This window comes from Ascaphus truei, chromosome 4 (assembly GCF_040206685.1).
Source record: "Ascaphus truei isolate aAscTru1 chromosome 4, aAscTru1.hap1, whole genome shotgun sequence".
Lineage (NCBI taxonomy): Eukaryota > Metazoa > Chordata > Amphibia > Anura > Ascaphidae > Ascaphus > Ascaphus truei.
Genome location: NC_134486.1, coordinates 293,493,502 through 293,508,569, shown reverse-complemented (window position 1 = coordinate 293,508,569; position 15,068 = coordinate 293,493,502). Strand labels below are relative to the sequence as shown.

The following is a 15,068-nucleotide window of genomic DNA, read 5'->3' as shown; positions in this document are numbered from 1 at the left end:
TCAGGACTCTTGCGCTGTAGCACTGGTGCACCCATGCAGCAAAGCGGTGTGCTATTCTGGTCTGCCTACCATCTCCTGGGACCAGTACCATGGGCCATGGTCATCGCTCGCGCAGAGGCCAACCCCGCGCTCCTAAGCTGAAGTGGTGCTCTCCTGACTACCTGTTACCGAACTCTTGCCTGAACAATGTTTATCCTGATATCTCCTGTCCTGACCCTGGCTTGTACAACGACGACGCTGTCTTCTCCTTTCCTGATCCTGCTACGTTTGACAACGAACTGCGCAATCCGGATCAGCCTGCGCGGTCTCAGGTCGGTGCTTTTACAACCCCACCTCAGCCTCGCGGTCCGACCCTGGTTTGTGGCGAGCAGAACCCTGACAGATTATTGGTTTTGTACTCTTAAACTGTACTGCTGTCGAATTGAAAAATAAAAGAATTTAGGTGGTACAGTGCCACAGTTTTTTTCAGCCTGCAGGTTGCCTATTTTATCAGAAATATTCTAGTTATAGTTATTTGTAATACAGTACATTTTACGCATCACAATAAAATCCTTGAATGGTTTTTTATAGTCCTATTCCCTTTATGACTTTAATTGCAAATTCCTGATTCATGTGTGAAATGTATATGGAAAATGTTTAACATCTTAACATACAGAACTATCATCTAAGTATCATCTAATATTTTCCAATAATGCCAATGACATCAGTATTATGCAGCTATTTCAATTAATTAAGCATTGAGAACACTTTTGGCGCAATATAAATAAAGACATACAATACAATACAATGATTTAGAGCAACCGAAAGTCAATAAGACATGCAAAGAAGTGACTCGTTAGTGTTCTTCAGGGATTCATTTTTCCCTCAAATTGTTAGCAAATGTGTTCTATTTTCATGACAGCACCTTAAATGACATGTTATTTTGTTGGCAATGATGTTGGCGTTGCATAGAATACTTACGCAATAAAGCTAATTTAGCTCATAACATGTTTATTTAAATAACAGGGCAAACATAATGATAAAGTCTATCCCATCAATTGATGTCTTTGTTAAAGGAACAGTCCCAGGTGTTACTAGGCAGTGTTTTTGTTTGTGGTCAAAAAGCCTCATCACTCTTCTCATTCAAATCTAATCAGAGACCCACTAAATGCTTTAGAGCAAACAATGTTTTCAGTTTGGGGACAAAATTTGTTAGAAATCCACAGCACACATTCATGTCACAGAGAAAAGAACAGACACCATCTGGAAAGGCCTTGAAGGTAAATATAAAGTGTTTACCTAATTTACTCTACAAGTCCCACAGGCATTCATCAAATTATGAGCAAATATGTGAACACCTTTGTCTGACTCCTGGTGCAAATGCACAAAATCATGCTTTCAAACAACATTGACCCAGAGATGTTTGAATATATATATATATATATATATATATATATGTATATATATATACAGTCATGTGAAAAAGAAAGTACACCTCTTTGAATTCCATGGTTTTACATATCAGGACAAAATAACAATCATCTGTTTCTTAGCATGTCTAAAGATTAAGTAAATACAACCTCAGATGAACAACAACACATGATATATTACACCGTGTCATGATTTATTTAACAAAAATAATGCCAAAATGGAGAAGCCATGTGTGAAAAACTAAATACACCCTTACTGCTTCCATAGGAATTAAGATGCTAAGTTGCAGACAGGTGCTGCTAATCAAATGCCCTTGATTAATTGATCATCAGCAAGTGTGACCACCTCTAAAAAAGCCAAAGTTTTAGCAGTTTGCTGGTCTGGAGCATTCAGGTGTAGTAACACAATGTAGCCACGAGATCTCAAAAAGTATTGAGTAAAGAACCCCACTTAACTGCACTCATAACCTCAATAAGGGTATATATTACTTAATTGCAAAAAGCTGCACAGAAAATCCCTCTCAGAATAAGGAACCGACGAAAAAATAACAAATTATTTATTACATCAAAATATCACACTCAATGCTAAAATGTTAAAAATCCTTCTCATGTCTCCCCCTGAAGAAGCGCGTTAATCGCGCGAAACATATGTCGAGTCGGACACCACACGAGTGACGTCCAAGTGGAGCGGCGGCACAAACGGCATAGACAGTTGATACGGACTAAAGCAACCGCGTGTACCAGGAATCACGGTTTGTATACTCTTGTCCTGCTGTGTTTTGGGTTCTCCGTAACCCCTGTTTATGATTAGCAATTACTTGCAACCTGTACTGGTGGCTACAAGGTCTGGTGCGATAGGGACACATATACAATCACACTGCAGACCGCACAAATGGCATAGACAGCCGATACGGACTCAAGCAACCGCGTGTACCAGGAATCACGGCTTGTATACTTTTGTCCTGCTGTGTTTTGGGTTCTCCGTAACCCCTGTTTGTGTTTGACAATAACTTGCCACCTGTACTAGTGATCTATGAGGTCTGGTGCGATAGGGACACATATACAATCACACTGCAGACCGCGCATGACTCGTGTGTTTGGGGCAATAGTCACAATTAATTGCAGCGGGACGCTGGCACACACGCTTGCAGATCCACTGTTGCCTTTTGAGCTCACTGTGCCCTTATCTCTGTAGAAAGACACTGATATTCGTGCAGGTGGCTCATTAGGCTGTATGTGTCCATCATCCAATTGCAAGACGTCCTGCTGTACTTAAATAGGTCTTGTATCTGTCTAAAACCAACAGTTAGAGTGGAGACCTGACACACTCTTACAGATCATTTACTATCTGGGCTACTGTATGTATTAATATTGAGTCTATCACCACTTTCTAGGGGATGACTCACGGACAATACTAACCTTTGTAAGATATATGTGTTGCCTCTATACAAGTGTTTCAATTTCAAGTGTTGCTCTAACAGCTACTTTAAACAGATACTTTTAATACAGCTAATTTATCTGTGTCTATTGATGGGAAACCAACATCATTGTATGTGTCTATAAGACTAGCAACATTTTGCACGTTTAAAACTTACACCGATGTGTACGCAGGAGGGAAACTATAGTCTCTGACTACAATATCTTAGTAGTTAACTAATCAGAGATTGACTCTGGATTGCACTCCCTCGCTCCCACATGGGGATTTTTAACATTTTAGCATTTATTTTAACTATTGAGTGTGATATTTTGATGTAATAAATAATTTGTTATTTTTTCGTCGGTTCCTTATTCTGAGAGGGATTTTCTGTGCAGCTTTTGGCAATTAAGTAATATATACCCTTATTGAGGTTATGAGTGCAGTTAAGTGGGGTTCTTTACTCAATACTTTTTGAGATCTCATGGCTATATATGATACACCTCCATGCACCTACCTCATTACACATAAGACATTTAATATATAGGTGAGCGGTGGAATTTCTATTCTATGTATTAACACAATGCCAAGGAGGAAAGACATCAGCAATGATCTTAGAGAAGCAATTGTTGCTGCCCATCAATCTGGAAAGGATTATAAGGCCATTTCCAAAAAAATTAAAGTCCATCATTCTACAGTGAGAAAGATTATTGAAAAGTGGAAAACATTCAAGACAGTTTCCAATCTTCCCAGGAGTGGACTTCCCAGCAAATTCACACCAAGGTTAGACCGTGCAATGCTCAGAGAAATTGCAAAAAACCCAAGCGTTACATCTCAGACTCTACAGGCCTCAGTTAGCATGTTAAATGTTAAAGTTCATGACAGTACAATTAGAAAAAGAATGAACAAGTATGGTTTGTTTGGAAGGGTTGTCAGGAGAAAGCCTCTTCTCTCTAAAAAGAACATGGCAGCATGGCTTAGGTTTGCAAAGTTGCATCTGAACAAACCACAAGACTTCTGGAACAATGTCCTTTGGACAGACGAGACCAAAGTGGAGATGTTTGGCCATAATGCACAGCGCCACATTTGGCGAAAACCAAACACAACATATCAGCACAAAACCTCATACCAACTGTCAAGCACAGTGGGGGAGAGGTGATGGTTTGGGCTTGTTTTTGCAGCCACAGGACCTGGGAACCTTGCAGTCACTGAGTCGACCATGAACTCCTCTATATACCAAAGTATTCTAGAGTCAAATGTGAGGCCATCTGTCCAATAGCTAAAGATTGGCCGAAATTGGGTCATGCAAAAGGACAATGATCCCAAGCACACCAGCACATCTACAACAGAATGGCTGAAAAAGAAAAGAATTAAGGTGATGCAATGGCCCAGTCAAAGTCCAGACCTCAACCCGATTGAAATGCTGTGGCTGGACCTTAAGAGAGCTGTGCATAAACAAATGCCCACAAACCTCAATGAACTGAAGCAACGTTGTAAAGAAGAGTGGGCCAAAATTCCTCCACAATGATGTGAGAGACTGATAAAGTCATATAGAAAATGATTACTTCAAGTTATTGCTGCTAAAGGTTTTTCTAAAAGCTTTTGAATCATCAGGTGTACTTAATTTTTCACACATGGCTTCTCCATTTTGGCTTTACAGTATTTTTGTTAATAAATCATGACACAGTGTAATATGTCATGTGTTGTTGTTCATCTGAGTTTGTATTTACCTAATTTTAAGACCTTAAGGTGATTGTTATTATGTCTGGATATGTAAAACCATGGAATTCAAAGAGGGTTTACTTTCTTTTTCACATGACTGTATATATATATATATATATATATATATATACAGTGTTCGACAAACCTATACATTTGCTCGCCCCGGGCGAGTGGATTTAACCCCCGGGCGAGTAAATATTGGCCCAAGCAGCACACGTTTGGTACTAGGTGGCGAGTAGATTTTTTTGTGTGGCGAGTAGATTTTTTGGTGATTTGTCAACCACTGTATATATATATATATATATGGCTATATATAAAAATATATATATATTTTTTTTTTAATTATTTTTTTAAACTCAATTTACGGGAGAGGGGTAAATAGAGAAAATAAAAGAAGGGGGGAAGGGTACAAAAAATAAATACGGGGGGGGGGGAAGAACACATCCATTTAGAATTTTACCTAGCAAATCATCTTATAACATTCAGACACATAGGGCCTCATGCAGTAAGCGTCGATTATGTGAAATCGGCAATCTTACCGATTAGTCATGTTATTGGCGATTTTTCCTCTCCGTATGCAGTAAGTGCCGAATACATTCAAAATCAAGCCGAAAACAAATCCGCCCACTCTCACGATGATTAGCCGATCACACACAGGTGTATCGGCGTGCGTGGCGGGGTGCTGTTAGGTTGCCCAATCACAAATCTTGCTGAATCAGGCGAAACAAGCATGTTTTGGATTGCACGCCATATTTAAAGGCAACGTGTACTGCTAATCATTCTCTGTGTTGTTGGGAGTGAGAGAGAGAGAGACGCACAGAGCTGGCTGTTTGAACATTTGCATATTGACTGAGAGACTTGTTGTGTATTGGGTGAGCTTTGTCTATTGTTGTTTTGTTTACATCTTTGTCTTGTTTTATATGTGGAAGTGTTTCGTGTGATTGGCTGTACATTTCTTGTCTGTTTTTTGTGAGTGCTGGAAGTATGCCCGCAAAGCGTGGGAAGAGTGATGCTGGTGGGAGTGGGAGTGCTACTCGTGCGAGTACGCGTCGGAGTGAACGTACTGTTCAGGGGAGTGATGTTGCTGAGAGTGAGAGTGGTGTTGCAGGGAGTGGGAGTGCTGGTGCTGTGAGTGGTGTTGCTGGGAGTGTGAGTGCTGTTGCTGGGAGTGTGAGTGCTGTTGCTGGGAGTGGGAGTGCTGTTGCTGGGAGTGCTGTTGCTGGGAGTGGGAGTGCTGGTGCTGGGAGTGGGAGTGCTGGTGCTGGGAGTGCTGGTGCTAGGAGTGTGAGTGCTGTTGCTAGGAGTGTGAGTGCTGGTGCTAGGAGTGGGAGTGCTGGTGCTAGGAGTGGGAGTGCTGGTGCTAGGAGTGGGAGTGCTGGTGCTGGGAGTGCTGCTGGTGGCGCAGTTGCTGATGGGGTGGATGGTGGTGGCGTGCTTGCTGGTGGGCAGCTTTTGGAGGCTCTTCCATTGGAAGAAGGAGAGTCCAGTCAGCACCAGCCAAGCTCTGACCCTAAACCTGCTCGGAAGAAACGTGTGGAGAAGCCACGTAATCCTCGCTTCAATGACCAGGAAAATACAGCTCTTGTCACTGGCATTCTGGAGCACTATGACAGTATATATGGACATTTACTAGGTAAGTGTACCTTTACATTTATTATTCAAATACATGTGATCCTAGGTCATCTGAGTTTTGTTCATATGCAAATATGGGTTCACAATATCTTTCTATGTTAATTAGTGTGGAAACACAGCTTTTTATCATGCCTTACAAGGACAACTAAACACAGGCGGTCAATTTGCCATAACTGCATACAATATGAATGCAAGCTTGCTTACATGTATAGGTTTAGTAGTGAATGCTCATGTGCTTCACATATTACACCTAAAACAGCATGTTTGCTATCTCTTGGAACAGCTAGCAGTGTAGGAAACTGGTGCTTCTATTATTATTAATTTACCTCATATATTTTATATGTTTTTCAAGGGCGGACAAGTTCAGCAAGCAGAAAAGAAATGTGGGACACAATAGTCATTGGTGTCAATGCGTGTGGGAATCATGTGAGGGACAAGCGGAGTTGTCACAAGAGATTTGATGATATTAGGTCCAAATTGAAAAAGAAAATACAACACCAACGCGTGCATGCTACTGGCACTGGAGGTGGCCCGACACCACAATGTCTCATATTAAGTCCATTGGAGGAGCTGCTTCGGGCAAAATTACTTCCCGTCGTCGTGGAAGGCTTACCTGGGGACCGTGATATTGGAATTTATCCCTCACAATTTCCACCAGGTGAGAAATATTAATGTACTAGGCGTGTCGTTGCTTACAGTTATTTTGCATATTTACACTGCTTTTTATACTGTCTTCACAATATAAGCATACCTGCATCTATATATGTATATGTCTGATTCTGTATATATATATATATCTAAATAGACATATATGTTGTAGTCCTACTAAAAGCAGTAACTAATATAGCACGTGCCATTGCGTGCTCATTTACATGTGAATTCCCAAAATGCATTGCTGCAGTGGAATCAATTGATGGTGGGCGAAGATGGGGAACAACAGGGTAGTACACATGTGTAACACATGTTAATGAGAAATTATTACTAGCTACAGGTACAGAACATAAATATGTAGAATATTATTGTGTATTTTATTTATTTTACTCCGACAAACATGACATTACTGCCTATTTTAAGCATGCATCAAATATATTGCATGCAACGGCCTACAAACATCACTTGCACTAACACATCTATAGTTGTTAATGAAAAGGTCCATTTTTGATTTAAGTCATATACAGACAGCATAATGAGGCACACGTATCATATGTTATGTCATTGTTTTCATAACTTAAAAACTGCACACGACTATTTAGCTCATCTACCATTGTGTTAAAGCAGCTGCAATTAATATCTCATCACAGCATACACTTCAACAGAGGGGGTGGGGTTCAGCACACACACTAATTACAGCCTCATTTTAGGGTCAACTTAGTTCACACCATTTTCACCTGTTTCAAGTAATTGAAAGGTGTGGCTCATTAGGCTTTTTGGGGAAGGGAATACCGTTCTTACAACCTGACTAGCACAACTGAAGTTAATCACACTCATTTGAAAGCTTCACTTTAGCTACTAAATGCCCCAACAACTCATTACTTATCAAAGCGTACGTCCCACATTAGTTCACTCATATCTATAGTTGAACTACTATCAACGACAAATTATCACACACTGCATGTCTTGTCTTGTTGAGTCACAGCCACATTCAGGTGTGCCACATCTTATATTAATGTACCACACATATCCTCTACCAAATACAACACTTTTTGCAATATGACCACCTTCATGATAACCATTGTGAATGGTCATCTCATGATAGTTATGTACATTATGATACTGATATCACTACACAACATATGATTTTTATGTACTAATTTAATGTATTTTTCCTCACGCATTACTGCAGAACCATAGTATGTTGTATGTTAGGGAACTCAAAACTTCTAAGTACACAGGCATGTACATTGTTATTACAACTATTTATGTTCACTTTCACACACACATTTTGGGTAAAGGAACTGATGCTGTTAGGTACTCATAAATACAGAACATACAATAACTGTTTGTTCAATATTTACACATGTAATTGTAAAACTAATGTTATTGTTAAATATAGTTGCCCCTGGAGGACATGTGTCACCTGAGACGGAACAAGTGTCTTCACCTGGGTCAGCCAGCTCAACACACCTAGAAGGTGAGTGTATCAGTTGGTGGCCATATAATATGTGCTCTTCTATATGTTATGTTGTCATGTTCATTAATTGTTTAGCACATCTTCTTTAAATAGGATTACTTAGTGTATGTGAAAATGAAGTGTAAGGCAACATGTATTGTGTTACTGATGTTAACTATCATGTAGGAGTTGTGAGTTTAGAGCAAGTTTTCATTCATTCATATTTCATACTGAGTCCAAACATTATTCTTAAGTCAAGGTAGTTTTTAATGTGAGGTTATAAAACGTATGGAAACATGTTAGTTGTTACTTATGACACAGTAGAATTACATAGTAACACAGCAGAGATTAACATGCCATTTAATAATGTGTACATTTATTTGTAGAACATGATGAAGAGGATTATGATGATGATGATGATGATGATGACGCCACCGCCATAGACACACAAATAGAAGCAAGTGACCATGAAGACGTTCCAATTGAAACTGTTTTACCGCCAAATCGTCCAGCAAATACGACATACGATGCAATTGTAGCTTCTGAGGGAAAAATTGTGGAAGCAGAAAATCGTCGCCATTCTGACCTCATGACAGTGCTGGAAAGGATGATTGCACTGCAGGAAGAAACAGTTTCACAATTGGCACATCTCCACAGAGTCTTCATTGAAGTGCCGAAACAGTTGCAAAAAATCAACACCTCATTCGAAGCATTAGTAGTTCAGCAAACACAAGCTAATTACTTGAGAATGACGAATGTACCACAATTCAACTTGAACAGCTCACAGGCAGGATCTGTTCATGCTGGTCAGTTTTCACCACATGCTTCTGATCTTCATTCACCAGGTCCAAATGTTACCGGTCAAGTAGCAGACATTGCTGTGCAGGTTCCTGACGACATACTACCGCTGCCATCTGTACAAAATCAGCAGCTGACACCTACAAAGGAGCCCACAAAAACAAAACACAAGCAGTTACTACTGACCAGTTTTTGGTCAAAAACAACAAAAGACACACATGAAACAGACCAACCATCACTTGTGCAGTGTCTACCAACTTGCTCACATGTGTCAGTGGGCACAAGCCCTGTCGGTGAGTCACTGGCCACAAGCCCTGTAGGGGAATCACTGCCCAAAAGCCCTGTAGGTGAATCACTGGCCAAAAGCCCTGTAGGTGAATCACTGGCCAAAAGCCCTGTAGGTGAATCACTGCCCAAAAGCCCTGTAGGTGAGTCACTGGCCACAAGCCCTGCCCGAGAAGTGCCAGAGGCCACTCAAAGTGGCTCTGTTGTAGCTAAAGTTGGTGGCAAACGAAAAAGGAAAATTCAAGAGACAACAAGCAGGCCTGTTACTCGGTCTCAAAAGGAACAAAAAAAATAAATGTTCTAATTCACAAAATATGTCTTTGGCCTTGTTTTGTTGACTTCAGATTATCTAATTAATATTGTATGTATGCTGAAGAGTGTGTTGTTTCCAAACTTTCAAATATGTTCTTGTACACGTGAAGTTTTGGAAATGTTAACACTCCTAATTAATGAATAGTGTTATAAATAATTATGTTTTAATCGTCTGTTCAGTAATGGTCCACCAGGAGCCAGTTGCTAAGTTTAGAGAAGCTGCCATTGACTTTGCAGCAAAACATTGCATTTGGGTGTGTTACATGCATACAAAATGCATATTATTCACATGCAATTATAAAAGTACCTATTTAACTGCAAACATCTTTCTTGTACGTGTACAGCAGGATTTTGTGTTAAATATTACTTACCTTTGCTGGCCATTGTAATGTTGTCCTTTAATCATTTATGTGTTCTTGTTTCAAGAACATCTCTGAATTTATACTAATATATATGTAGTATGTATGCATATATGCACACACACACACACACACACACTGGGTGTGTGTGTGTGTGTGTGTGTGTGTGTGTGTATGTATATATAGTACTATCTAAACTGGTATAGATGTATTTACAAAAAACATACACTTCATGCTTCCTTGTGAAAACACAGTATTTAAATAATACAGGCCTAATGTTTGAGAACTATACTAAGTGTGAGCCTCTAACATTATTGGGCGCAAACAAATGTTTATTACTTAATTCACTCATGTTTATCACCATTTAAATAGGTTTCATACAAGGCCTACTTACTGCCATCAATATGTTGTGTGTACTCCAGCAATATTTAAAAAAATTAAAAAAAAAAAAAAAAATTTATATATATATATAATATATATATATATATATATATAAAAAAAAAATTAATTTTTTATATATAATATATATATATATATATACACATACACATACACATACACATACACATACACACAATATACATATAGTACAATATACACTTTATATATATATATATATTTATGAGAGAGATATATTTATATATATATATATAGATACACACGTATTTAAACTCATGCAGACAGGGACTTAACCAGACTTTCAAATACACACAGAAATGTATGTGGGAAAAAAACATTTCATTTTGCAGGTGTGTGTATTTACTGATATGGCTGTCTAAGCACTATTTTCACACAGTGCTCTTTGTTATTTTGCAAGAAAACTCAATGTTACTGAATGAAAAATGTAGTAATGTTTTCAGAAACGAGATAAAAAAAGGATACATGTTTGTCCCACATGCGGCTATCACAATCCACAAATGTTCAAGCAATTAAAACTAGAAATCCAATTGGCGTTTGAAATAAGGAGTTACAGTTTATACTTTTGTTGACCTTGAAAAGGAAACACAGCAATTTGTTAGCCATTGAGCAGTTTCATTTTGATGAGCAAAGAACAGATACCTGCACACATCTTTTGTGCTAATCTGCAATGGCTGATGAATTGGTGAAAATTATGAATCCGAATTTAGGTTATAAATACATGGTATCAGAAGCAATTTTATCAACTTGCGGACACAAAGCAAGCACACGCCAAATCTATGATTTGATTCGAGCAAAATATCCTTATTACCAAAACCGTCGGCATGCGCGCAATTTTAATTCCTCAATAAGATTCACTTTATCAACTAATGACTTTTTTGAACGTGTGCAGGATAAGCTAGAACACAACTATGGTTTCTGGAAGATTGCCAAAGAAAAACATTTCACCGTGAAAGAAGGCACATATATTGTGGTTAAAGGCATATTTATTCCTAATGCCAATAGCAATGGATCCGCTACTACTGTTCCGTGTGAATCGATACCTGCTGCAATATCTGCACCCTCCATTCCTGAAACCCACATTCTACAAGAACATAACTACTATGATTATGTACCAAGCCTTTCAGCTGAAAATGCATTGGAATGGGTACCCGAAGAAATGAACATACCTCCCGACCAATTGTTTGAAGAAAGCAGTGGCGATTCCTATGAGTGCTTCATGGAGGAGATGTGTGTCATACTGGATTCAGCGGGTGGGTCAAGCGTGGATGAAAAAGCCTTGCATTTCTGGAGCGACCAGTTGCAGCCAGACGAAGAGTTAATTCTAGAAGAATGGTAAATATAACAACCGTTATGAGTTGACTCTGCGTTTAAATTTTTTTTTTTTTTCTAACCACCATTTTCCCTTTCAATGCGTGGATACAGCGTAATATAGCAGACTGCATAACATGTAGCGATCACAAACAAATTGTTTCCGAATACAATATAGTAGAACCTGAAAGAGTAGTACACATTGCTGACGGAATAAATATACGTACTTTCCTATCACTTTAAACATATTAGCAACATTTTACCATAACTCTAACACATACCTGTTTTGTTATCATGCTACATCTACAACATTTAAAAGCGGGTCCACCACGTATGACGTGGGACCCTTGTCATGGCCCAAGGCGTCCTTAAAAAGGATTACGGATGTAAGTCCCGCCCCCAAGCGACGTGCGCGCCTCAAAGCCTATTGGCTGTCATGTTTTGTTATAGTAACGGTAACTGCAGTGTGTCATGTGTGGGGCTCAGTGTTTGTAGGCGTCAACTGGGCGTTAGCCGAATGTTAATTGAGTGGGAGGAGTGTTAGCGTGCGTTTCACGCTGGTTTAACATGACGTCACACGTATTGCATTTGCGCATTGTGTTATCAGCCGTCCTTTCTGTCCAAACACGTCTGTTTAAAAAGAATACAGATGTACTCGTTTAGAACGAATGTAGTTTCGTATTCATTGTATTTGAAATAAAGATTTTATGTTTAATGATATTTTCAAGATATATTGAACGCACAACGTACGCTTTGTTTTGCGCATGCGCAAACAGTTAGTGCAGCCAAGCGTGAAGTGCGTGCGCACACTAAGATGTGCGCGCACATTTTTCAGTATACAGGCAACGTTCACATCATATACATAGTTATGCCTGCTACAAATTTAAAGAAACATTACATACTGATGTACACTTGTAGTTCTAACATATAAGTGAGTGACGTGTGTATGTACACAATCATATAGAGCTGTGTAACGCGTTGTCACGGATACATATATAGTAAGGTGCCATCTTTGACCATCATGTGTTTGCTGTATTTCAGAGATGTCGGGGAAGATACAATCAGATCAATGTATGATTTCTGAAGAGTCTACCTTTATATGAGATGATTGTGAGGAGGAGCCACCGACTACTATACTACATATGGAACTAATTTTATATTGCTTGCAGCGCTTATTAACAAACAATTAAAAATGTGATACACTTATGCCTATATTGCATAAGCACTTAATTAACATAATGATGTTGCAAAATAGTGCCTCATGAATTTTTATTGAGTGTTCTTTAATGACTACTATCATTTTATGGCATGGTGTGTTTTATATATAACAACCATTCCCACTCTGCTAACACATTTGTGTATTCTATTGTGTAATGGAACGTATGACTGTCGAAACTATGTAACAATAATAATAATAATAATAATAATAATTATAATATGAGCATGTTCATGTATAGCGCTGCTAGTTGTACACAGCGCTTTACAGACACATTTTTCAGGCTCAGGTCCCTGGCCCGTGGAACTTACAATTTATTTTTGGCCGCCTGAGGCACAGGGAGATAAAGTGATTTGGCCAAGATCACAAGGAGCCGACACCGGGAATTGAACCAGACTCCCCTGCTTCAAACTCTCAGTGCCAGTGTGTGTCTTTACTCACTGAGCCACTCCTTCTCCCAATGTAAAGGACACTTACAACCAACTAGCCCTTTATTGTTAAAAATCTCTTGTTACATGGGTATGTTGATAAAATGGTTTGGGACTGTAGCAATTAATGTTATTGGCCAGATGTTGTGGTCCCCTACAATGCATGATGTTCTGAATATGACATCAACATCATGTAATGAAGTACGTTTCTGTGTATATTTCATTAACCTAACTAACTATAGTTTACTGTGTTTATTAAACTTTCTAAAAATACATAGTATAGTCAATATGATGATATAAGCTACCATAATAAAGCTGGTGTTATCATTTGTCGGTGTTATACATGGATCCTACACAAATTGATACAGACACAAACAGTTGTCTTAAAAAGTGTGTCTATGCTAATGTGCACGTGATTGACGTTACAATTGTGAGAATACTTGATAATTATCATCATGATAATGATGAAGTGACGTGATTTATATTGCGAAAATATTACCAACATTGTCATATTGGTAAATTAGAAATGCTAAATGACAGTAACATTTGCAACAAAATTGTGTTTTCTGTTAACAGTTTTACACTTGGTACATGTAGGACACATCCACACACGTGTGACTTATACATACACATGTCACAAATTTATATTAATGTTGACTATTAATTCCTAGCATTAAAAAAACACCAACTTTGCTAAATATAAGATGTAGTACGCATTGTTGTGATTACAGGCATTCATGCATGGAGTGTTATGATCAGTCAATTTTATCCGTGATGAATGAGCTCCCGTAAGTAAACAAATAAGTACAGTTATCCCCTTTTCTCCAAACACCTCTATATTACATGAATGGAATTTATAAGGAAACATACATAAAATGTGATGAAATGGGAGTAATCATTGTCTAATACAATGCACATGAAAGCTCAAGAGTAGCTAAATGCATATACATGATACAGAAAGTACATGTATGTTACATTTGTCTTTAAACCAATATGTTGTGTTTTTACTTAAAATAATTATAGGAAGATTGAGGTAGGCACATCTTATGAGAGATGTCAGCAAATATACATACCATGATCAGTCATACTGGAGATATACCTATAATGCAAAGGAACAATATATAAATAGCAAACATTGACATGCCATCTTCAGTACCGTAAGCAACACAGCAAAGTGTGTATTTGGTGTTAAATGTCCAACACCATGTATATGTAATCACATTCAAAATGTAAATGAGCCTGGTGTACACATCATATGGATGTACATGTTACACTGCACCAATAACATTGTATGTAATCATACTAGAAGCATGAATGAGTATGGGCATAATATGTGTATTGTGTTAGCATAAGGAACAACACAATGCTAAAATATGAGTGCTTTGTTACCCCAGTTGTATTCACATACACACAACTAATGTACAATTGAAGAGGGATTATATAACCTGTGCAACAATAACATACCGGTGCCACATCACTTTGTGCACACAGCAGAGAAAAGAAAGGTGTGCAACCCATATTCATCTGTGTCCTACCAGAAGGGTATATAAAAAAACATTATTGTTAAGATAACATAATGTAAGTATAAAAGTAGAACTTGGAACATATATGTTTTTACTTACAAGAAAAAAATGAATTGATGAGATTCTGGCGTG

The 15,068-nt window shown here is 38.4% G+C and overlaps 1 protein-coding gene across 1 annotated transcript in view; it reads left to right on the top strand.

Moving 5' to 3' along the window:
- The window catches only part of LOC142492388 (uncharacterized), a 110,502-nt gene that overhangs the window by 52,874 nt on the left and 42,560 nt on the right, over nucleotides 1-15,068 (top strand). Inside the window, exons 3-4 of the mRNA XM_075595031.1 lie at nucleotides 8,231-8,308; nucleotides 8,674-9,459. Of these exons, the coding sequence (XP_075451146.1) occupies nucleotides 8,231-8,308; nucleotides 8,674-9,459 (864 nt within the window). The remainder of the gene's footprint in view (nucleotides 1-8,230; nucleotides 8,309-8,673; nucleotides 9,460-15,068) is intronic.